Source organism: Heteronotia binoei, chromosome 6, assembly GCF_032191835.1.
Source record: "Heteronotia binoei isolate CCM8104 ecotype False Entrance Well chromosome 6, APGP_CSIRO_Hbin_v1, whole genome shotgun sequence".
Taxonomy (NCBI): Eukaryota; Metazoa; Chordata; class Lepidosauria; order Squamata; family Gekkonidae; genus Heteronotia; species Heteronotia binoei.
The window spans coordinates 53,193,313-53,217,508 of NC_083228.1; the positions used below are offsets into that span (position 1 = coordinate 53,193,313).

The window sequence follows — 24,196 nt, forward strand, 5'->3', positions numbered from 1 at the left end:
ATTGTGTGTTTTGATGTTAATTTATAAAGGAAACCATGGGTCCTTCCGCATGGTAACTGTACTCACACATAAATCATTCCTTGATATTATAATCTGGTATACAATTTCAATTATTTCTGGATGTGTGTGTCATCAACTAGCAAATAAAATCCAAGCAGACCACTCTGATCCATACTTAAAAATAACCCAGCCACTGATTTACTGATGGTTGCTTTGTGGTTGCAGGTCTGGGGCTTCTGGGGAAGTAACGGCTCTACATGTTTTCTGCTGTGATGTGGTTCCTGCTGGTCTGCAGCTGTTGCTGTAGCCTCTGGATAACAAAGCGGTCTCCATATCTGCTGGCCAATTGCTGGCTCTTTGCTGGCTCCTCCCTTGGCCTGAGTTCAGGGCAGGCCTGGGTGAGCATCAGCTGCTGCTCAGCCCTGTACCTCCCCTGTTTAAAGCCCAGCAGTCAGTGGACAGTCTGCTCTACTTCTTAGATTTTCCCTCCCTCCCCCTCTGTTTTGTTACAGTTCTTTCAAAGGTTCATTTAAATTGTCTTTTCACAGATTTATGGTGGTTTTAGGCATTGGGTCAGATCCATTTGTGGGGAGGCTGTGCCCACCTCAGCTGATGGGCCCTCTTATGAGGTCTTGGGGGTTGAGTTATTTAGTGGCATGCCTACCTTGGGGCGATTACCGGGCTCAACTCCCAGGTTGCCAGGGTTTCACCCAGGGACTTGTGACTTTGTGAGGTCACCTGCTTGTCACTCCTGGGTCCTCCAGCATGCAGGATGGGATGGGGTTCATCAGAAGACAGTTGGGTCACTCGATGCTTGTATCCTAATTTATACTGCACCAAATATTCTGAATGTGGTAATCAATAAAGCTGTGGCCTGTTTTTGTTCTGATCTTTTGTCAGCATGTTGTTTGTCATTCCTATTTTCTTCCTTGTTTGGTGTCCCACCTTTCCTTTAGGAATGCAATATACCAGGGGTGGCCAATGGTACCTCTCCAGATGTTTTTTGCCTACAACTCCCATCAGCCCCACCCATTGGCCATGCTGGCTGGGGCTGATCTGAATTGTAGGCAAAAACATCTGGAAAGCTACCGTTGGCCACCCCTGCTTACACCAGTACACTGGCAATGTTCCCTCTAAGCTGTGGAGTCTTGTGAGCAAAAATTCTACTTTGTGAGCTACAGGCATTAAAGTTGTGAGTGAGTGATTTGGCTACTGCATAAATTCATTTGCTATGTTTTTTTCTGAGCTAATAGTCGGACAAAAATGTGTGAGCCAGAGGCTAAAAAACTGTGATCTAGTTCACACTAACTCAACACAGAGGGAACACTGGTCACTGGACATGTGTTTTAGGAGCAGGACTTGTTCAGTTGTAGCTGTCCTGGTACTTTCAAGATGGTGTTCGGATGAGTATTCCCTTTCTCTTCACAACCTGCCTGCCTGCCTGTCTGTCTCTATATAGATTTATTACACACACTAGCCTTCATAGCATGTGACTGAAGTAGTAAATGAGGCCTTAACACTGTGTTCTTGGGGACTTTAGTTCAGCATGCAGTTTTATTCCATTAACATGTCCAAAAACCATCTCCTATTTTCTTCAGTTAAATGAAGTTGTATGGGCTGAACGCTGTTTAAGAAACACAAGTAACAATTTAAGAGCTTATTGTCTAACTACCTTAAGAGTCATCATAGGATCTGACCAGTCATTAGACCTGCTGAGCCAAAGCATGGTACAATGCCATAGAGTCTAGCCTTTGAAGCAACCATTTTCTCTATGGGAGCTGATCTCTGTTAGCTGGAGGTCCATTGTAAAAGTGGAAGATCTCCAGGCCCCACCTGGAGGCTGGCAGCCCTAATTATGCATGTTCTTTTGTATATAAGAAGGGTTTGAAGAGCCACCCTCTACTCAACTAGTGTGTTGGGATGTCCAAACTTAAATAGACAATAAATCAGATAAAATAAATACACAATATAAATTCAGACTGACACAACATCCATTAAGTAAGTCATGGACAACTATGGAAATGTGGCATTTCTCTAGGAGCATCCACTCTGAAGGCAGTAGAATTTATAGGCAGTTCAGAATTTATGGGCAATTCCTTCCTCTTATCCTTGTCTGCAACTATAAATAAAACATACTATTTCAATTGTGCAAAATGTGTTGTTCAATCTCAACCAGCCTCCACAAAGGCTGTCCGTGGCAATGTTTAACAACACTAAGCAATCAAACCATATTTCCAACTCAAAAAGCTTCTTGGCAGGAAAAAATATATGCTCACATTGTTTGCTATATACAGAGAATTCTGTATAGCACATGACAAGTTTCAAATTCCTTGCGAGTCAATCTTTTCAGACAACCTTTTTTTGTTACTGTTGTTGTTACAGTGACTTTTTGGGATAACACAGAGGCTGTAAGAAAAAGAAAGGAAATGGGAATGGAGAAAGCAAGGCAGAAAAAGGTGTTATTTTAATACAGTAATTTTATGGCTGTTATCCCTTCATTTTTGGAAATAGTGGGACTAGATTCTGTTCTGTTATTGTCATTATGCTTTCATTTTGCAAGCTACACTGAAGGCCAGTTTTTGTGGAACAGAAATGTGAAAAACCCATTAAGAAGCTGAAGTGTAGGGGGCTGCTTCCTCTTTCCTTCCACATTTCCTATATTAGGGGCAATTTTAGAAATAAGTAATAATAAGAGTTTATCCAATAGCATTCTCTCCTTGCTGTCTATATTTGCCATTTTCTGGCTGACTCTCATTCTCTGTTTTCCTTCAGTAATGTTAAGTATAGACAGGTTGTACATGTCATTGTGTTGGGCAATGCACCTATTCCATTTTGGAAATGAAAAAAAACAGGAAGTGCAAAGTTGATACATTTTGTTCCAGATCTCAGGAATTTCCCAATCCAGAGTTGGCAGCCCTAATTATACAAAAATAAACACAATGTGAAACTACATATTGTTCCAGATTAAATTGATTTCATAATCTGCAAATATGCAGGTAATGTGCTGACATCTAACCTTAACACAAAATTGCACAAAATAGCACAGTAGCTAGGAAAATGCCCAGCTTCATGGAACAACAAAATAGAGCCTACACTTCTTCCCACCTCCTCACTGAAGTGCAATTGCATCAGAAAGAGGATACTTTTGCATCAGAATTGTGCAATTGCATCAGAAAAAAGCCACTCCTGATGCAAAAGATAAAAATAGCAGCAATGCATCAGCAACCTGGACAGCCCAGGACAGACCACACCCATCAATTTAGGGCCTGCAACAACAGGCAAATTTAGGGCTACCAACTATAGGTTTGGAAATACCTGGAGATTTAAGGGTGGAGGCTAGGAGTGTGAGATTTAGGGAGGGGAAGGAACTTGTTAAAGTGTAATTCCATGCAGTTCACCTTCCAAAGCAACCATTTCCTCCAAAAGTGGAATAAATGTTTTAAATAAGTAAATAGAGACATTATTTAGGTAGTCTGAGATCAGTTGTAATTCCAGATCTCCAACCCTTATCTGGAAGTTGGCAGGAAAACTCAAATGCGAGAGTGTTGCCAGCTGTAGGCAGCCCAGCCCATGGGTCCCAGTGGGGGTTCCCCAGCTTTTGGGGGCTTCAAACCCCCACTCCCAAAAGGGATATCACTGTATGATGTCCCCAATATAATGACATCATTTCCTGGTGACATCCTTGTGCTGAGGATGTTGTGCAGTGGTGCTCTGGTTTGGGGGCAAAATCTATGGTTTTGAAGACAAAAGAACCCACAGAGGTTTGCCAAAAAACCAGAGCATCTTGTGCAACATTGCAAACAGAATGACATCACTACCGGGTAATGTCATTTCATTGGAGATGTCGCATGCAACATTCCCCTGAATATCCCCACTGTGATGGCAAGGGGAACCTGGCAACCCTAGTTTGGGGATATCCTGGATATTGGGGGTAGTGCTGGCATGAAGTGGGGTTCAGGGATAGAAGGGACCTCATTAAAGTATAATGCCATAGAATCCATCCTCTGAAGCTACCGTCTTCTCTGTTGGAACAGATTTCTGTAGTTTTGGAGATCTGTTGTAATTCCAGGAAATCACCAGGTTCCACTGGGAAGTTGGCACTCTTACAGAGCAAGGGCCTCTGTTACCTTCTGAATTCATTGAGGAGGCCAGTCAATCCTTCAGACTTTCCTTACCTCCCCTTGGGTTCTTCTTCCATTCTTTCTTCAGCAATGGAAAACCTTTCCTTTTTATATACGTCTAAGGGTCTGTGCCTGTGTGTTGGGCAGGCCAATCCTAACTTCTGTGGCGGCTGGCTGTGACATACTTGAAGCGCCGCTTGTCCACTTTCTAAGGGCTAAGTTCTGCTTGGGAGGGGGACAGGGGGAGAGAAGAAGTGTAGCTCACCACATATGGGACCATTGCCATGACAACTCTGCTGGAGTCCGAACTCCCAGCATGTTGCCAAGGCAGAGGCAGCAGGAGGGGAGGGCCATCAGGTGCCCTGGATTGACCAGTCCTGGTGCAGGCGCTGTGGTACATGACACTCAGGGGTGGGGAGAGGCAGCCCCGGAGAGGCTGATAGCCTTTCCCACCACTCTAAGAGGAGGGCAGGAATAGCTGGCTGAGTAGAGCGGGGGGCGGGGTTTGAATTGCCACAAATGAAAGCCTCTCTGTTGAATTCCCACCTGCAAAACAGAGAAAGAGACCCATTGCACTCAGGGAGGAGTGCCATGCCACTTGCAGCCATGGATGTCCCGACATGACAAGTTTGGGGTGCACAGTCACACTTACCTGTCCATGTGTGACCACCCTTGAGAGGTGAGCCTCTGGAGGTTGTGTATCTGTTGGGACTTGGAAACAAGAGAGGTTAGCCACAGAGCAGAGACTTTGGTCTTCTCCTTCTGTGTTAAAGAGCGTGCTCTATACTGTCTCAGTGCTCTCTCTGTGCTAACTCACCACCAGTGCCTCGCCCTCGCTAAGTCTGCACAGCAGGGAGCTCCAAGACAGAATCCTGTGCCATGCGCCCTACCTAAGGAAGTGTGTGGGGCCAGAGCAGAAGGTTATCTAGGAGGAGGGGAGGGGAGGGTGTCTGGGAAGGGGCTTGCTGAGCCTGAGGTGTGAGGGGATTGGTGAAGCAATTACACTGTTCCCTAAAGAGTTTGCAGGCTCATGCAGTGGTGGGGGCACACTTCGTTTTCTGTTGCAATGAGTGTCTATAGGATATGCCAGCATTTTCCTTGCCATAACTTTATGCCTCTCACAGGGGGTGTTCCTGGGTTGCAAGGTCTTAGGAAGCCAACTAACGCTGGCCACATCCCCAGGGCCATCCCCTCCTGTGCTGGCATGGCTGTTTCCACCCCAGTTGCGCCGCAGGCTGGGCGGAGTGCCCCTCTGCCAGAAGCCATGGGCAGGCGCACGCTGAGGCAGCCATAGACGGGCACAACTCCCATTTGTACTGATGTGGAGAACTTAGAGTGGCACAACTGGCATTTATGCCAATGTAGCAGTTAGTTTGCTCCCAAAGCACTCCCCCCCACCTTAGGACTGTGCTGTTAGTGAGGAACAGCAGAGAAAAGCAACAACAGTATTTGATTTGAAATGACTTGACTTGAATATTTGACTTGAAGTGTTACAAAAGACACTTACTCAGAGAAACAGCTGTGGATAATGACATTTCATGCTGAACTTTAGTATGCCTTCTTTTTAGATGTCAATACCATGTTTCTGGCTAAAATTTCAAAGAAGAAAAAAAATGATTTCCAAGTTGTCACAGAAAATTCTATAACCTCTTGTACAATTTCATGTGACTTGATGGCATCACAAATGAATAAATTGGAGGCCTTATTTTTTTCAATTCAATAGAATATTTATTTATTTAGGAAATTTATATGCCACCTATCCAGAGTGCAGGTCAAAGCAGCTTACCAATAATAATATTATCCTAAAACCATAACACCAAATAATATTACCCTAAAAACCGTAACACCAAATTATCAATATAAAAACAAAATAAGCCACTAAAAACAAGATAGTGGTGTAAAAGTGGCACACAACAACAACCAGCAGATGTTTCAGTGCAGGAACCGGGGGGGTGTGTGTGTGTGTCATTGTTGCCTGTGTCATGATATCACTTCTGGGGAAAAACCTGTAGGTGCCTACTTGCAGGAGATTATAATTTGGGTTTGACCAGGGAGACCCAAAAGTGATGTCACATTGCTCTGGGAATTACCAGAACCTCTATGGTAAAATCATAATAAAATCAGGGAATTTCTGGTGATTCTTAGAGCTACCCAATGTCACCTACAGGTTTTTCCTCAGAAGTGATATCATGACACAGGCAACAATGACGCCCCTCCCCACGGTTCCTGCACTGAAACGTCTGCTGGTTGGGTTGCCAGCCTCCAGGTGGGACTGGGAGATAAAATAGCACTTCTGTGTTAAACATCTACAGTTTCTTAAAGATATACACACAATGATTGAAAAACTCAGAATAATTATTTCTAACACATCACAATATATATTTCATACAAAACAGAACCAAAACAATGGGAAAGGGACAGTTCACAATCAGTTTAAACAGGTAAGTCCTTCCTTTCTTCTCAGTGAATGCCCACAATCCTGCAGGCTGAACAACAAGCAGAACAGACTGAAGAACGCGGCAGACAGATGGACTTCAGACCGAAGGCAGATTCTCTGATGTGCAGTGTTATTTCCAAGACTCTAAATCATAGCTAAACGAGTGGTCCTGGAATATTCTGACCTCATTTTCACCAGAGCTCTATGTAAGCTTTCATTCACAACAAGGCACTTCAAATGATCCCATACTTCAGACTCTTACTGGTCCCAAATGGTTTCAAACTTTAGAGAAAAGAGGATGATGTGCCCTCCTGGACAGGCAAACTTTAAAATAGCCAGAGAGAGCATGAGAATGAAACAGTAAATACAAAAGACTAGAGGATTTTCCCCTCCTGTCCCTTTCTTTTTGCAGAATCATTGGTGGTGGGGGGGGGAGAGCTGAAAGATGCTTTCTTAGGACATCAGAGTGAGAATTCCTGCATTGCTTTCTCTTAAAGGTACGCTATCCTATTCTCTCTTCTCATGCCCTGTCAGAAGAAAAAGCCATCAATGTTCAACCAGGATCCTCTTCAGCTCACCCCTCCCTCACTAATAGTTTTATTGACATGATTTTGAAATGAGGTGGAGAGGGTTCCCCTCCAGTTTCTCTTTCTGTGCTGTTGGCTTTCTTTTTGCTGCCACTGCAGTGGGAACTTTTCCATCCAGTTTAGCTAGCTGCAGATCGTCCACAATGGGGTGGAAATATAGAAAGCATAATCTGCAGAGAATGATCTGAATCAAAGCCATAATAATGACTTCCTTACTGAGATACTGTGGAGTAAAAACATATTGCAGTAAGGCCCACACTGATCTAACCTACATGAGATCAGAGTATGAATCACCATAGTCAGATCATGCTTATTGAGCCACCGCAGTCAAAGCTGATAAAAAAGTATTATATGCCATAGAGCAGGCTGGTACCTTCAGCTGTAGGCTGGGATCCAGTACAATCCAAAGCTACAAACCTGCTCCTCCAGCGGAAATGCTACCCCTGCCAGAGCAGGCTTAATCAGTGTTCAAGCAGCTTCTCTGTTGAGCAGCAGCACCTCAGTCTTGTCTGGATTGTTCAGTTTATGGGACTTTATGTCATTATTGTCTATAGGCACGTCCATGGCTTTTATAGACCCACTTGACTATGCTGTTAAATAAATATAGAGTTAGGTGTTATCTGCCTTTTAGTGACACTTCATTGCAAATCCCTGAACAATCTCTCTCAGTGGTCTCATCCATTAAACAGCGAGGGAGCCAAGATGGAGTTCTATAGTGCCCTATAAAATAAATACCTACCGTGATGTGCCCCTTCCTCTTCTTTTTCTCAAAAGCAACATTTTCCTTCTGTTTTACTGTTCCCCTCTATAACTAAACTGCCCATTTAATATTTCTTCTTCTTTGCTAAGAAGTCTGGCTATCCCACCCTTTGACTGGTCAGTATTTTGGGGTTTTGGCACTGCCCAGGAAGTTGAGGGAGGGATCAGGAGTCCTATTTGACTCAAACAACTAATAATGGCACTTGAAATATTTTTAAAAAAAATTCAAAAGGAACAAAATATTTTATTTGACATAGGGGAGAAAGGTCAGGTGAATTCAAGGGTTAACATTTCTGAGGTAAGACGAGTTTTTGCACAGACTTCATGGACTGGATAATGAGAGTTTCTTAAGCTTTTCCACAGTTTCTTTAAACTGTTGAGGAGTTTTGTTTAGGTATTTTTCCTTAACTTTCCAGAATACTTCTTTAGTATCTGTCAAACTCTTTTGGTTCCCCGGAAGGTTGATACAACCTTTTTAGTACCCAAATCCCATCTCTTGAAACACCCGTTTTTGACTGTCTCTTTACTTTACTTTACTTTACTTTATTCGATTTATATCCCGCCCTACCCCACCGAGGTGGGCTCAGGGCGGCTTACAACAATAAAAGCTAACAGAGGTCGATTTAAATACGATTAAAATTATACAATAAAATACATAAAAACCTAAAAATACATAAAACTCACATCGATATACACTATGCTACTATTCCTTAAATCAGTCCTTCAAATTTCCAATATTCAGTAATCTGATATTTAAGATTTAATATTCAGGCATTCTGCTCACAGTTAATTATATGCCAACCGGAAGAGGGTTGTTTTACAGGCCCTGTGGAACTGTTCAAGGTTCCGCAGGGCCCTCACCTCCTCCGGGAGCTGATTCCACCAACAGGGAGCTGCAATCGAGAAGGCCCTGTCCCTGGTCGCTTTCAGACGGGCCTCCTTTGGCCCAGGGATTGTAAGGAGGTTCTGAGACCCCGACCTCAGCACTCTCTGGGGGACATGTGGGGAGAGACGGTCCCTAAGGTAGGCAGGTCCCAGACCATAAAGGGCTTTAAAGGTCATAACCAGCACCTTGTACCGAACTCGGTATGTTATCGGCAGCCAGTGCAGTCCCCGAAGCCCCGGCTGGATGTGCTCCCGTCTAGGGAGCCCTAACAACAGCCGGGCAGCGGCATTCTGCACTAGCTGCAACTTCCGGGTTCGGCACAAGGGCAGCCCCATGTAGAGGGCATTGCAGTAATCCAGCCTCGAGGTGACCGTTGCATGGATCACTGTTGCCAGGTCGTCGCCCTCCAGGAAAGGGGCCAACTGCCTTGCCCGCCTAAGATGAAAAAATGCGGACTTGGCAGTGGCTGCTATCTGGGCCTCCATAGTTAGGGTAGGCTCCAGTAGCACCCCCAGGCACCTAACCCTGTGCGCCGCTGACAGAGGCACACCGTCGAGGGCCGGTAAGGGAATCTCCCTCCCTGGACCACGGCGACCCAGGCAAAGGACCTCTGTCTTCGTCGGATTTAGCTTCAGCCCGCTCAGCCTGAGCCATCTAGACACGGCCTGCAATGCCAGGTCCAGGTTTTCTGGGACACAGGCAGGCCGGCCGTCCATAAGTAGATAGAGCTGGGTGTCATCAGCGTACTGGTGGCAGCCCAGCCCATATCTCCGGGCAATCTGGGTAAGAGGGCGCATATAGATGTTAAACAACATCGGGGATAGAACTGCTCCCTGAGGGCAATCCAGCGGGTATCTCTGGGACAATTCACCCCCAATCGCCACTCTTTGTCCCCGACCTTTGAGGAAAGAGGTAAGCCATTGTAAAGCCAACCCCTGAATCCCCACGTCGGCAAGACGGCAAGTCAGCAACCGATGGTCGACCGTGTCGAACGCTGCTGACAGGTCTAACAGCATCAGTACCGCCGAGCCGCCTCGGTCCAGATGCCGCTGGAGATCATCCACCAGGGCGACCAGCACTGTCTCCGTCCCATGACCCGGGCGGAAGCCCGACTGATGGGAGTCAAGGACGGAAGCATCCTCCAGGAAACTCTGTAGTTGCAATGCCACTGCCCTCTCAATGAGTTTACCCAAAAAGGGTAAATTCGAGACCGGCCGATAGTGTGCCAATTCGGCCGAATCCAGTGTTGGTTTTTTTAAGAGGGGGCGGACCACTGCTTCCTTAAGAGGCGTTGGAAATTGCCCTTCCATCAGGGATCTATTTATGATATCCCGTATAGGATACCTAAGCTCCCTCTGGCAAGATTTAATAAGCCAGGAGGGGCAAGGGTCCGAATTGCAAGTTGTAGGGTGTGCAGACAAGAGGATCCTGTCAACTTCCTCCAAGCTGAGAGCGCCGAAACCATCCAGAATACAATCTGAAGACAGTTCTCTATAGGCAGTTTTTTTGCACACCAGACTATGTACTCTTCCGAGCTGTTTTCCATGTTCTACTTGGTAGGGAATCTTTTTCTCTCCTAGAAGATCTTTTCCTTTTTCTTGGCCTGAGTGGGGGTCTTTGTTCACTTCCTATAATATAGTTGGTTCTATCCAATGATGAGGCGAGGTGGTAGTGTACATAGTTCTTTTATTGAGTACAGCATAGTATAGAGCTGCCTTAAAGACTGAAGACTAGGCCCACAGGGCGAACTATATATACACACAAAGTTCCCATGCTGCTAGCATGCTATTGGACCATTCAAACCAGCAGGGGGCTTGTGATTGGACCAGAGCAGTAGGAATTTGGATCCTACTCCCTATTGTTCCTGAATCCCCAAGCTCAGCCCTACAGGCTCCAATGGGCCAGGCAAGAACTCCATATCATAGATGCAATTCAAGTCACATATACAACACTTCCCAAACCTCCTAGCAATTTCCCCCAGTTTTCCTGTCTGTGTTAAACTGCTGTCAGCTGACTGAAATCAGACTTTCTCAGTCAAGGCAGAATTCTGACTTTCTCCAGCCAAGGTACAAAATCTGATTAACTCTCCTCAGCATCCAGCTCTCTCAAGACCATGGGCCGAGGTCAGACGCACATAAACTGATGAGATGGGCATGGATGAAAGCCAGATGCATGTCGGATTTTATGCAGTTTTCCAAACACTAGCATCTGGCAATGGTCATTGGCTCGTTCATGTCCTGCATTGCCATGACTGGGCCGCAGACTTTTTTGATAGTACATTAAATCCGGACCAATAATGCTTCCGACGACTCCTGTGTGTACTTTCTATGTCTGAACGCTCCATTGTAGCTGATTTGTCGCAAGCGCACATCTGCTTCCCTGCGGGAGCCCACTCCAAATGATATAATTGCGCCAGCAATTGTTGACTCAGCCTTCCAACCTTCCGAGGTCGGTAAAATGAGTACCTAGCTTGGTGGGGGGAAACTGTAATGACCGGGGAAGGCAATGGCAAACCACCCCGTAAAAGGTCTGCTGTAAAAACCTTGTAAAAGCAGCATCACCCCAAAGTAAAAAATGACTGGTGCTTGCACAGGGGACCTTTCCTAAATGGTGGGGGGGGGGGAGGCAGATCACCCACCTTTGCCTTCTCCCCGCCAGAAGGAGAGACGGCAAAGAGAGCTCCCGTGCTCCCCCCCCCCATTTAAACACCCGGTTTGAAAGCCTATTTCTCACCAAAACAAAACCCAACAATTTAGGAATAATGAATCAGTGCTGTAGTCTGTTGAGACAGTGCACCCATTGGCCTTACACCCTGTCTGATTCCAAGCTAAAGATGGAGTATCAGGAATGTTTTTTGTCTTTAGATGTGACAATGGACCAAGCTACCAGGATGCCTTGTTTGAGGGAAATAATTTTAAAACATAGCTATTAGACAGGATGTGCTTTACTTTTGCTTCCTTTCTTGTTTGAACACATGCTGTAGTACTGGTTAGAAAACAAACATGGTTTATACCTGTAATAGGGACTGATCACCTTGTGTTTTTTTTCCTTGTCATTTTGTTTGTGACTAGAAAAGGCCAATATTCTGTTATACCTTTTCTCACTAGAGCCCAGGAAACTGCATTTCTTAAGGCATGCATTCTCTAGTAAGGATGGGATCCACTTTCATTAATTCACTGCCCAAAGTGGGCATAATTGGTCCAAGACTGCATTGGAACAGGCCTTCCACCAAATGAGGAAAGAGTTGTTGCTCACTGTCCATAGGACCAAATGCAACCCCATCTGATTCTGGGGGGAAATGTTGCCATTTGCTTTAACCTCGCAAAGTGGGGGAAAGTGGCATCCTTTGATTGACCAAATCTCCTCTACTCTAAAACAAAAAAGTCAGGGAAATAACAGATTTTTTTGTCAGCTGTACAATATTAATAAGTCCATCAAATGTTGTCCAGCTGGAATTTTTTTTTGAAACTGTATTTTACACCTCTCATTTTGTTTTTCTCCTTCTATGTTTATATAAACATTGAAATTGCTCTGAAATTTCTGTGAAAATGCATTGGCTGTTTCTAGCAAGGTTAGGCATCCCTGGTCTTTTACTGGTGGAAGAAAGGAGAAGTAGGAAGAGACTTCATTTGTCAGTGGGCTTTTTGGATACTGTTCCTGATTAAGCTGAAACTTCATTGAGCATGGCTTGCAGTGATAACACAATGAAATAGACCCCCCTTCTTCTTGGGGAAATATCACTGCATGTATTGCTCCTCCAGGCTCTTGCAGATGGTGGGGGCAATGAAAGAGAACTACATGTGGCAGTAATGGTAACCACCGTTTTAAACACTTACAGAAGCTCAGTGGGTTTTCATCTCATTGTCTCTCGTGTTGTTCACCCCCTCTTTCAATCCCATTGAATCCATTCTTTATTTGGCAAAATCCATAAGATTGTGGCATAGTTCTAAATCTTGGAAGACAAAAGAAGGCCAGAATATCAACACATTCAAAATGGCACTTTCATCAGGCTTATGAACAGAAGATTTAATTCTGTACATTAAAAGTTCTGTATATGACTCCTGATTCCAGTAAAAAATAATACATAATACTATAGTTCCTTGCTAGGGTTGCCAGGTCTGCGTTGGAAAATACCTGGATACTTTGGGGGTGGATCCAGGAGAGGGTGGGGTTTGGGGAGGGGAGGGGAGGAGCCTCAGCACGGTACAATGCCGTAGAGTCCACCCTTCACAGCAGCCATTTTGTCCAGGAGAGCTGATCTCTGCCAGCTGGAGATCAGCTGTAAAAACAGGAGGTCTTCAGGCCCCACCTGGAGGCTGGCAACCCTACTCCTTGTGGATACTTATTTGAAATGACTAATATTAGATTTGTCACCCTGGTTTTATGTTTTTATCTAACACTGTGAAAGGTCAGTGGTATCAAGTGTCAAAGATCAAGTCGTCAGTCTCGCTATAAAGCTGTACTAATACTGAGTTTAATATAGGCAAATTTAGTTGAACAGTAATTATGATGGTCAAAAAGAGGATAAATTTCGCTGAGCCACAAAGACGAATTTGTCATTTCTATTACTTTGCCAAGCTGAGTCTCTATGAAAGACGATGAATAACAGAAACCTGCAAAAAAAAAACCCCATGAATTTCAAAACAATTTATCCATAACGCCCCTGATGCTGCCACTTTCTGTGCTAGTAGAAGTACTACAGCCTTTATCATTAGGAAACTTCAGATTACTATCATTTAGTCAATTTGAGGATAATATTATGGGAATTATTCTATAAATGATTTTTAAATTTAAAAAATCCTCTACAGAGACTAATATTAAATACTTATATTTGTTGCGATCATAGAGCAGTCAAGATTGATACACAAAAAGTCAATAGAACTTTTTTTTGGGGGGGGGGGGTCAAGTCAGAGCTGATTTATGATGTCTCTGTAGGATTTTCAAGGCAAGACATTTTCAGAAGTTGTTTGCTATTGCCTGTCTCTGTGTTGTGACCCTGGACTTCCTTGGTGCTCCCCCATCCAAATTCTAACCAAGACTGATCCTGCTTAGATTCCCAGATCTGACTATATTGGCCTAGCTTGGACTATCCAGGTGATATCTTCAGCACATCTACAAACAATAACATTTCAAAGCCACATAACAGGCTGATTTCAATAGTACAAATGTAATTAATAAAAATAATTAACCAGCTGCTACCTTGCAAAAAAGTGGCCTTGTTAAAACAATCGAAGAGGAGGGAAATCTAAGCATCATACTGGGAACTGTAATGCTGAGTATTTGAATTTGTGGTGTATATCTCATTAGCAATGCACTGTTGTGGGATGTCTTTTGGAATTCAAGGCTCTATTAAACAAAATAATTAATGGCAAGATTAATTAGTAAGTCTCTGTTCAGAAATGTCAAACCAATCTTTTAAAAATTATTTTACATTGTGCCCTTTTAAACATTGGAGACTGCTGCACAGATGGGTGGTGGAAGGAGGTGGAAATGGTGAGAAAGAATAATCATGTGATACTCTGGTTTCTCTTCAGAGTGTGTAACCGTGTGAAGAATATAATCATAAAAATTGACACATTCAGATGCAATCTAACAGCCTGCTGAGTAATTGGCTAGGCTAGAGACTGACAAAGGCATTTGAATGTAACTAGTCATGTTGTGTTTATGAATTTGGGTACATAGGATTTCTATTCTCTTATACTTTCTCAAAGACTTGACTAGCCCAATGCCAATCGTATATGTAAGATCCAAATCCAACACATTACCTGATTTAAAGAAGGCTCATTTTGAATGTGTATCAAGGACTGTATCAAAGAGTACTGAGGAAATTGATATTTGGTGGTTTATTCTAATGAGTATATGATTTATTTATTTGATTTATATCCCGCCCTCCCCGCTGAGGCAGGCTCAGGGCGGCTCACAGATTAGAGGTCACACAGTCACATTTGTGTGACCAAATAAAATGAAACAACAATAAAAACAATTTCTAAAAACATCTACTTGTGCTGGTGTCATGGTTTCAGAGAGTGATCTGAATGGTGGTTAGCCATTCTAAGAGGTTCTAGGATCACGATAGCATGGAGAGGTAGACTGTCGGTGATGTTTTTATGGGCCAATCCATGGGCAGGTGTTGTCATTATGAAAATGCATGGCAGAAGAGTGCTGTTTTGCAGGCCCTGCAGAACTCTGGAAGCTCTCGCAGGGCCCTGATCTCTTCTGGCAGCTCATTCCATCAGATAGGGGCAGCAATGGAAAAGGCCCTGGCTCTTGTTTATTTGTGCCTCACTTCTCTGATGCTGGGAACTGTCAACAGGTTTTGAGACCTGGACCGAAGTGCTCGCTGGGGCATATGCAGGGAAAGGCGGTCCCTGAGGTAGGATCTTGGCCGTTTAGGGCTTTAAAGGTAATAACCAGCACCTTGAACGAATCCAGTACACTATCTGTAGCCAATGCAGCGCTTTCAGCACAGGTTAAATGTGCTCCTGTAGAGGAACTCCCATTAAAAGCCTGGCTGCAGCATTCTGTACTAGCTGGAGTCCCCGGATTTGGGACAAGGGCAGCCCCATGTAGAGGGCATTAAGTAATCCAGTCTTGAGGTGACCGTAGCATGGATCAATGCATGGACCGTAGCATTGCCAAATTGTCGCGTTTGAGAAAGGAGACCAACTGCCTTGCCATCCGCAGATGGTAAAAAGCTGACTTGGCTGCGCTCCATCGAAGGCCGGTAAGCGGACCTCCGGTCCCAAAAGCGCAACAGCTCAGGTACAGGACCTCCGTCTTCGTCAGATTTAATTTCAGTCTACTCAGCCTGAGCCACCCCGCCACAGCTTGCAATGCTGAAGACAGATCTTCTGGGGTAGAGTTGGACTGGCCACCCATCAGCAGATGAAGCTGGGTGTCATCAGTGTACTGGTGACAACCCAGCTCATACCTCTAGGCAATGGTGTCTTCTAAACACCAGTGTAACTCATGTGATTCTTCTCTATACATTTGTGACTGACAACCATGGGCTCCTTAAGACCTTCTGGATAAGCACCTGTTTCCAGGGAAAAGTTGAGAATATCCATCAACAGGTCCCTTCCCCTCTTGTCATCTGCTTTTACCAGCCATGAGGGACATGGATCAAAGAGGCACGTGGTTGATCTGACAGCACCCAGGATCCTGTCAACATCTGCAGGCAGAGCAGGTTGAAGTTATCAAAGACTGAATCCAAAGGCAGCGAAGGGGCCTCCAGTTCACTTACTGTATCAATATTGGTAGGTAGGACATGGTGGAGTAACAAGGCTTTGCAAAAAAACCCAACAATCCTTGCAAATACTTCATAGGTAATGGCCCAATTCCTGCTATTTTGGTTCCTTTTTGTGAGGGATGTCAAAGATGAACATAAAAACATAAGAGAAGCCATGTTGGATCAGGCCAATGGCCCATCCAGTCCAACACTCTGTGTCACACAGTGGCACATATATATATATATATATATATATATATATATATATATATATATATATATATATATACACACACACACACACACAGTGGCTAATAACCACTGATGGACCTCTGCTCCATATTTTTATCTAACCCCCTCTTGAAGCTGGCTATGCTTGTAGCCACCACCACCTCCTGTGGCAGTGAATTCCACATGTTAATCATCCTTTGGGTGAAGAAGTACTATCCATTTTAACCTGACTGCTCAGCAATTTCATTGAATGCCCACGAGTTCTTGTATTGTGAGAAAGGGAGAAAGTACATCTTTCTCTACTTTCTCCATCCCATGCATAATCTTGTAACCTCTATCATGTCACCCCGCAGTCGATGTTTCTTCAAGCTAAAGAGCCCCAAGCGTTTTAACCTTTCTTCATAGGGAAAGTGTTCCAAACCTTTAATCATAGGGAAAGTGTTCCAAACCTTTAATCATTCTAGTTGCCCTTTTCTGCACTTTTTCCAATGCTATAATATCTTTTTTGATGTGTGATGACCAGAATTGTACACAGTATTCTAAATGAGACCGCACCATCGATTTATACAGAGGCATTATGATACTGGCTGATTTGTTTTCAGTTCCCTTCCTAATAATTCCCAGCATGGCGTTGGCCTTTTTTATTGCAATCGCACACTGTCTTGACATTTTCAGTGAGTTATCTACCACGAGTTATCTACCAGTGAGTTATCTATCTCTCTCTTAGTCAGTCTCTGCCAGTTCACACCCCATCAACTTGTATTGGTAGCTGGGATTCTTGGCCCCAATGTGCATTACTTTGCACTTGGCCACATTGAATCTCATCTGCCACGTTAACGCCCACTCACCCAGCCTCAACAGATCCCTTTGGAGTGCCTCATAATCCTCTCTGGTTCTCACCACCTTGAACAATTTAGTGTCATCTGCAAACTTTGCCACTTCATTGCTTACTCTCAACTCCAAATCATTAATGAACAAGTTAAAGAGCATGGGACCCAGTACTGAGCCCTGCGGCACCTCACTGCTTACCGTCCTCCACTGCGAAGAGTGCCCATTTATACTCACTCTCTGCTTCCTATTAATTAGCCAGTTTTTGATCCAAAAGAGGACCTGTCCTTTTACTCCATTACCGTTTTCACACACAGCTTACCTCGCAGTCACAATCCTGTTCCCTCCGCAGCGTCTGTCGGATTTCCCACCATCTGCGCCGGAGTTACAGGAAGTGCTACGGCTTTTGCGTAGCAAACGTAAACTGGGTTTTAGTGGTTTACGTTTGCTACGCAAAAGCTTCAGCAGTTCCTGTAACTTCGGCACAGATGGTGGGAAATCCAACCAGACGCTGCGAAGGGAACAGGATTGTGACTGCGAGGTAAGCTGTGTGTGAAAATGGTCCATGACTCTCGAGCTTACTAAGGAGCCTTTGATGAGGAACTTTATCAAAAGCTTTCTGGAAGTCAAGGTAAAAAGCATCTATTGTGTCTCCTTTGTCCACATGTTTGTTCACCCCCTCAAAGAAATGTAACAGGTTAGTGAGGCAAGATCTTCCCTTACAGAACCCATGCTGAGTCTTCCTCAATAACATGTGTTCATCAATGTGCCTACTCATTCTGTCCTTGATAATGGTTTCTACCAACTTTCCCGGTATTGAAGTCAGACTGACTGGCCTGTAATTTCCCGGATCTCCTCTGGAACCCTTTTTATGGTACAGCAGTGGGAACAGGCAAAATTGGAATGGAAGTAGACTGAGACACAAGAGGGCTCACTCCCATTCCAGCCTGTGTCCCATCCCAATGATAGTGGGTATGGCGGCCAAGTGGGAGCACTCGCCTCTGTCCCTGGTATTGTGCAATCCCAGGTCCTTAAATAATAAAACCTCAGTCCTGCAGGATTTTTTAATCAGGCAGGACATGGACCTGGTTTGCGTGATGGAGACCTGGGTGTGGGTTGGGGAGACGGTTGCTCTCTCCCAAGTAGCCCCGTCTGGGTTCTCTGTTCTTCACCCGGCTCAGACTAGCGGGAGGGGTGGCTTTTTTCATATGGGAGGATTGCTCCTTCAGGGTGCTTCCATCACGAAGGATCGTGAGCATAGAGTGTGCTGGCCTGATGTGGGATGTTGGGGAGAGGTTGGCAATCTGGCTGGTGTACCGTCGGCCTAACGCACTGGCCAGTGCCTTACCATCCCTGATGGAGGCTGTAGCAGGCTGGGCATTGGAGCATCCTTGGCTTATAGTCCTGGGTGACTTCAATGTCCATGCTGAGGATGTGACTTCCAGTCGGGTGATGGACCTAGTGTCTTCCATGGCAGCACTGGGACTCTCCCAATATATAACAGTGCCCACACATCGGGCCGGACACACGTTAGACCTGATCTTTGCAGTGGGAGTTGCAGTGGATCAGATTTCTGCCAAGGCAGTGCCATGGTCTGACCACTATGCCCTGAGGGCCCATGTGGATACACCACCCCTACCCCTTTTAGGTGATGAGCAATTTCTAGCTTGCCTGCGAAGGCAGATGGACCCTCTGTGGCTTCAAATGGCTTTACAGGATCCCTGGCCCTCTTGTGACTCATTTGATGAGCTGGTGAAGATCTGGAATAGCCAGCTTTCCACAGCCATTTATGAGATCGCTCCCCAATGTCCTCTCCATCCTTGTTCACAATCCGCTCCATGGTATACCCCAGAGCTGTGATCAATGAAACGGTGACTGAGATGACTAGAGAGACAATGGCGACGTACTCGCGATGAAGCTACGAGAACATCTTATAGGTCATTTATGTGGACCTATGAGATGGCAGTCCAAGCCACAAAGAAGGCTTACTTTGTGTCCCGGATTGTGTCTGCGACCTTGTGCCCAGCACAATTGTTTAGTATAATTTGATCATTAACAATTTTACCGCAAGGTAAACCAAACGTTAGAGAATTGGAAATTGGCTGTGAGGCTTTTGCAAGTTTTTTGGCAGATAAAGTCTTGTCATTCTGACGTGACCTCCCCACCATAATTGATACAGTGAAAGAACTTGTGGCACCGAGCGCGTCTTCTGGTCCAATTCTAGATTCCTTCAATCCACTCAGCCTGGAGGAAGTCAATAGGATCCTTTTTGCTGTACGCCCTATGACCTGTGGGTTGGACCCATGCCCGTCCTGGCTTATAAAAGCTAGCCAGGCGCTGTTACGTGAGCCACTACAGGGTATTGTCAACAGATCCCTGGTAGAAGGGATCTTTCCCACACCTCTTAAAGAGGCTGTGGTCCATCCCCTCTTGAAAAAGCCATCTGCAGATCCAGCCATATTGGCGAACTATTGGCCAGTATCAAACCTTCCCTTTTTGGGTAAGATTATAGAGTGGGTGGTGGCAACTCAGCTACAGGGATTCCTGGATGACACTTCCACACTGGATCCATTCCACTCTGTCTTTCAACCAGGTCACTACTTGACAAAAAGTGGATATCAGGAGAAGAAACCTTTGTGTCAGATTAACACCAGAGACTCTGTGACTTTTCAGTAACTCTTTATTGCAAATATGGACACAGAATGGCTTTTTCTCCTTGGTTCACTTCCTTTCCTGTGTTTTCTGCTCCTCCCCCCATGCTTCCTTGGGACTTCTGGCTCCTTTCCACTTCCTTGAGTCTTAACAGAAGTGCCTTCAGCTCCATTTCACTACTCCATGGAAGGATGAAGCTGCCAAGGCCACCATGCTTTCCATAGGATTGGACTATAAATTTCCCAAATTTTGTGGATCTTTTCACTATCTTTGGGAAGTATCAGTGTCATAAATGTTAAATATATTTTATTGAATATGGTGGTGAGAGAGAAGGGAGAGAGAAGAGTGGATATGCAGTTAAATGTGGACACAAGTATATATTTGCTTTGTATTTGCACAGAGAGATGGGGTAGGGGTGCATAGAGATTCCATTAATGTTTTGTTATAGGCAGGGGGTTTTTTGGTAGCAGGAACTACTTTGCATATTAGGCCACACACCCCTGATGTAGCCAATCCTCCTGGAGCTTAAAGTAGGCCCTGCACTAAGAGCCCTGTAAGCTCTTGGATGATTGGCTACATCAGGGGCATGTGGCCTAATATGCAAAGAAGTTCCTGCTACAAAAAAAGCCCTGGTTGTAGGACTCCAAATCCTTTACCAACCAAACAGCATCATGTGCTTGGAGATATCTTTCATGCATAAAACAAAATGCCCCACTGTTCTCTGAAAGTCTTTTTCGTGTGTCTGACAAAGGGAGTTTTGCGTCTTGAAAGCTTATACAGTGGAAATCTTGTTGGTCTTTAAGATGCAAGTGGACTTGAATTTTGGTCTTTTTACTGAAAACCAACACATGAGAAACTGTATTTCTCTTTTTAATGGCACACAACAGAATTAGAGGCAGGATGATGGGCCTCCCTGTGGAAACTGCTGCCTATTGCATCATAGGAAGATTCACCCTGCTTTAATTGCCCCTATTTCCAGAAACCAGCTGAGAAACAAGTAACAGAAATTATTCAGATGCTTTCTTCTATGGTGTTGTCAAATATATAAAACTTTGTTTTCCAGGCTGTCCTCCCCTTGGTCTTGAAACATTAAAGATTAGTGACTTCCAGCTCCATGCCTCTACAATAAAACGATATGGCCTTGGGGCCCACAGAGCTCGGCTGAATATTCAGGTAACATCACTGTTCTTTCTTTGTGGGATAGAATATTGACTTTTGAATAGATTGTTTTGCAAATTACATCAGGAGATGCGTGTAACTTTTTGACCACACTCTCAGTGCTAGTTTAAACAAATGGGACATTTTTACATTAAAATGTTGTTTCATTTAATTTATTTGGATGCGCCAAAACTATTGTCCAAAAGTCAAATTTCCATGGGATCCTTTAAAGCAAGGAAAGTGATATGCACAGTGGAGTGAGAAAGAGCTGATGAGTGGTGAATTTTTTGACTGAACGAAAAATAGGAAGTCTCTACACTGTGGACAGGCAAAGTGATTTAAGTATTTCATTAAGCAATTGTCAGCACTGATGTAAAGGATGTTCATGCACATTCCAGGTATTCTTAATCCACAATAAAATTTATTTATTTAGCGTTTTAGCCTGCCTTTCTTATTGACAATTGAGGCAGATTACATGGTGCTCTTTAGAAGCATTGTGTCACGTGTACTGTTCCCTTTTGTCATGGGATAAAAAAATGACAAGAGGTAGATAATTCTGGGGAACTGGAATGTGTCTCTATTGAAAAAATAAGGTGATCCACATTAAGTAATCTTAAAGTTAATGAGCATTTTAGGTAGCTTCCACATGGGTGGGGTTAATCCAAAAGAAGCAGCTCCAAATAAAAGTCTGTTGCATATAGCAAATCTGGAACTTGATTGCCATAATGTTTATTCCATCCTCATGAAGGGGCTCATAGTGACTTGGGAAACACCAAGAAGCAGTGAATAGCCTGTTGCGGAAGAGGCAACAGTGTATGATCAGTAGTGTCATGGTTGCAGGAGGAACAGGGAATCACCATAAGTGACAAGTAATTTGTGTGACAACAGCTCCCTTATGCCTGAGTTTCTGCGAAGCCACAGATTGAAGTAATACAATGCAAAGGCCATCCTGTCATGTTTTGTTTCTCTGCAATTTTCTCCATCAGCCCAGACAACCTAAAATAATAAATTGTCTATTTGTTCACAGTATTACTTGCATAAATCACCTTTTGCAAATAATCACGTTCTAAAATTCTACTAGTTGATCCATACAGATTATTTTGAGACAGATCAGGAGACACCTGGTAATAAAGTGCCCACCCCATAAATTTAAACTGGTTTCTTTTCTTTTCTCAAAATGATCACATAGAAAACAATAAAACTCTCCAAATAATAAATACAAATATCAATCTTCTTGGTTTTGATAGGGCATGCCATATTAATTATTTCTGGCATCTTGGTTTATTCCTCTCTTGCACAAATGATATTTGTTGGAAGCAGTATACAACAAAATCCTGGGTCTTAAAACAATGTTCCACATATACCTTCCATAAAAATAACCAGAGCTCTGATGTTCTAGCTACTTTCTTCCATTTCTGTACTTCAATTGGTTTGGACTACCATGGCCTCTTCAATTTTTTTCATGAACCTTAAGCTTCTCTTTTAATCAGTTTTCAGCATAAATACACTTTTGATTCCAATCTCTCAGGAACAGGTCAATAACTGACGCTTGAGTTCCAAAGCTCAGAGAAGTAGTTAATCATTTGAGTTTATCTGTCTGCCTGTCCCTGTTCAAACACTACCTGTTTTTCTGATACAACTTTATCAGTAATAGACATGCCTGGTAAAACTGGAGTTGCGCTCCTACAGGGGGACAGGGAGTAATCCCATCATTCAGATCAGCCATTTATATGGCACATCATGATTAACACTGACAGTTTATGTCAATGTGCAGTTTTGCCATTTTTCAGAAGTTTCCCATAAGACCATTTTGGTCTAAAATCAATAGTGTTCCGCATCTTCAAACTTTCTTGAGTTGTTCGCTGTCATTTTTAGTAACCAGATTTAAGGGGCCAGATTAGATGGGACTGCAGATCTTTGATTTCATCTATCACAATTTTTAAAAAGTGAACAGCAGCTGTGGGAGTACCATGTCTGGGTCAGGATTGTGATGGAGACAGGGTGACCTCAGCTGACCAGCAATCAGTATGGGAGTCAAATTCAGAATCTTTTTCAACAGCTGATTTCACTGAAGAGCAATATCCTCACAATATGCAAAGTTCAATTTGAGGAAAAGCAAATTTATGACAGAACACCAATGCAAATTTATAACAAAACACTTACAATGGACCTCTCTGGTCAATTTCCATAGGGCATGGTATTCTAGAATTTGCAGATTATGAAGATATTGCTCTTCAGTGAATCAGCTGTTGAAAAAGTCTCTGAAACTGGCTCCTACATAAATTTTTGGTCAGCTGAGGTCATTGCAACTACAAGTAGAATTGGAGAGAATTTATGTGTTTACAGCTATGAAGGAGGACAGTTTGGACTTTCTTTGATAGCTATTCAAATCTGGTTTGGGACAAACAGATCCACAGCTCAAGCGTTGTGAATGCTTTCCTGTGTCATTTTTCTAGCTTTTTGGAGGACCATTCTTGTGCGCTTATGATGTGCAATACTGTACCCCTTGTCAATTTTGTTTGATGGTGGTTAACTATGGGCTGGTGACAGGTTCACACATCCTGTGTTTTATCCTATCATTCAATTTGTCACTCTTAAATCTGTAATTATCAAACAAATAGGGAGATTTCAGAATCCTTTCAAATTATGTAGAGGAGCAGCGATTAATAAGGGACTGCCTGCTCTTTAGTCTCTGTGATTTTCCCCATTGTATTTTTGCCTTCATTATATAAAGCTTAGAAGCAAATTTCTTGCTGAGATTTTGAAAGTCTCAGATCGTTTCACAGTGGAAGAGAAATTACTTTTTCTTCTCTCAGACTCTGGTCAGTTTTTCTACTATAGAATGGCACATTTTGCTTTGGTGGCTAAGAAAATATCTATCTACATCATACTGCTTCTTATTAGTTCTAAGCAGATTACTAAGAAAAGAAAATGTAGGCTAAAGCTGTTCTTGAAAGTTATTTAATTTATCTATGTACATCTTGGTCGATGTGTTTTATGAGTTCTAAACTCATTTTTATTTACTGTTCATTACTTTTTTAGATATTTCTTTTCTTGTGTATTTTGGTTGTAATGGTCCTTGGCGTCATACAATAAATGTTAGTTTCTGTGGTATTTAGAATTCCCAACCTTCCGCTGGGGGTGGGTTTTCCCCCAAATTCAGAGCCTCCAACCCACTGGCACAGGATTGAGCAATGGGGGAGTCCTTCCCCCAAAGAGCTCCATCAGTGCCCAACAAGCCTGGCACAATGACATCACCCAGAAATAATATAATCACATTGCACAGCGATGCTCTAGCATTTTGGTAAA

General features: G+C 43.6%; 1 protein-coding gene across 1 annotated transcript in view; it reads left to right on the top strand.

Annotated features, from left to right (window-relative positions):
• The window catches only part of CPXM2 (carboxypeptidase X, M14 family member 2), a 138,693-nt gene that overhangs the window by 35,801 nt on the left and 78,696 nt on the right, over positions 1 to 24,196 (top strand). The window contains exon 3 of the mRNA XM_060241456.1: positions 20,793 to 20,902. Coding sequence (XP_060097439.1) covers positions 20,793 to 20,902 — 110 coding nt within the window. The remainder of the gene's footprint in view (positions 1 to 20,792; positions 20,903 to 24,196) is intronic.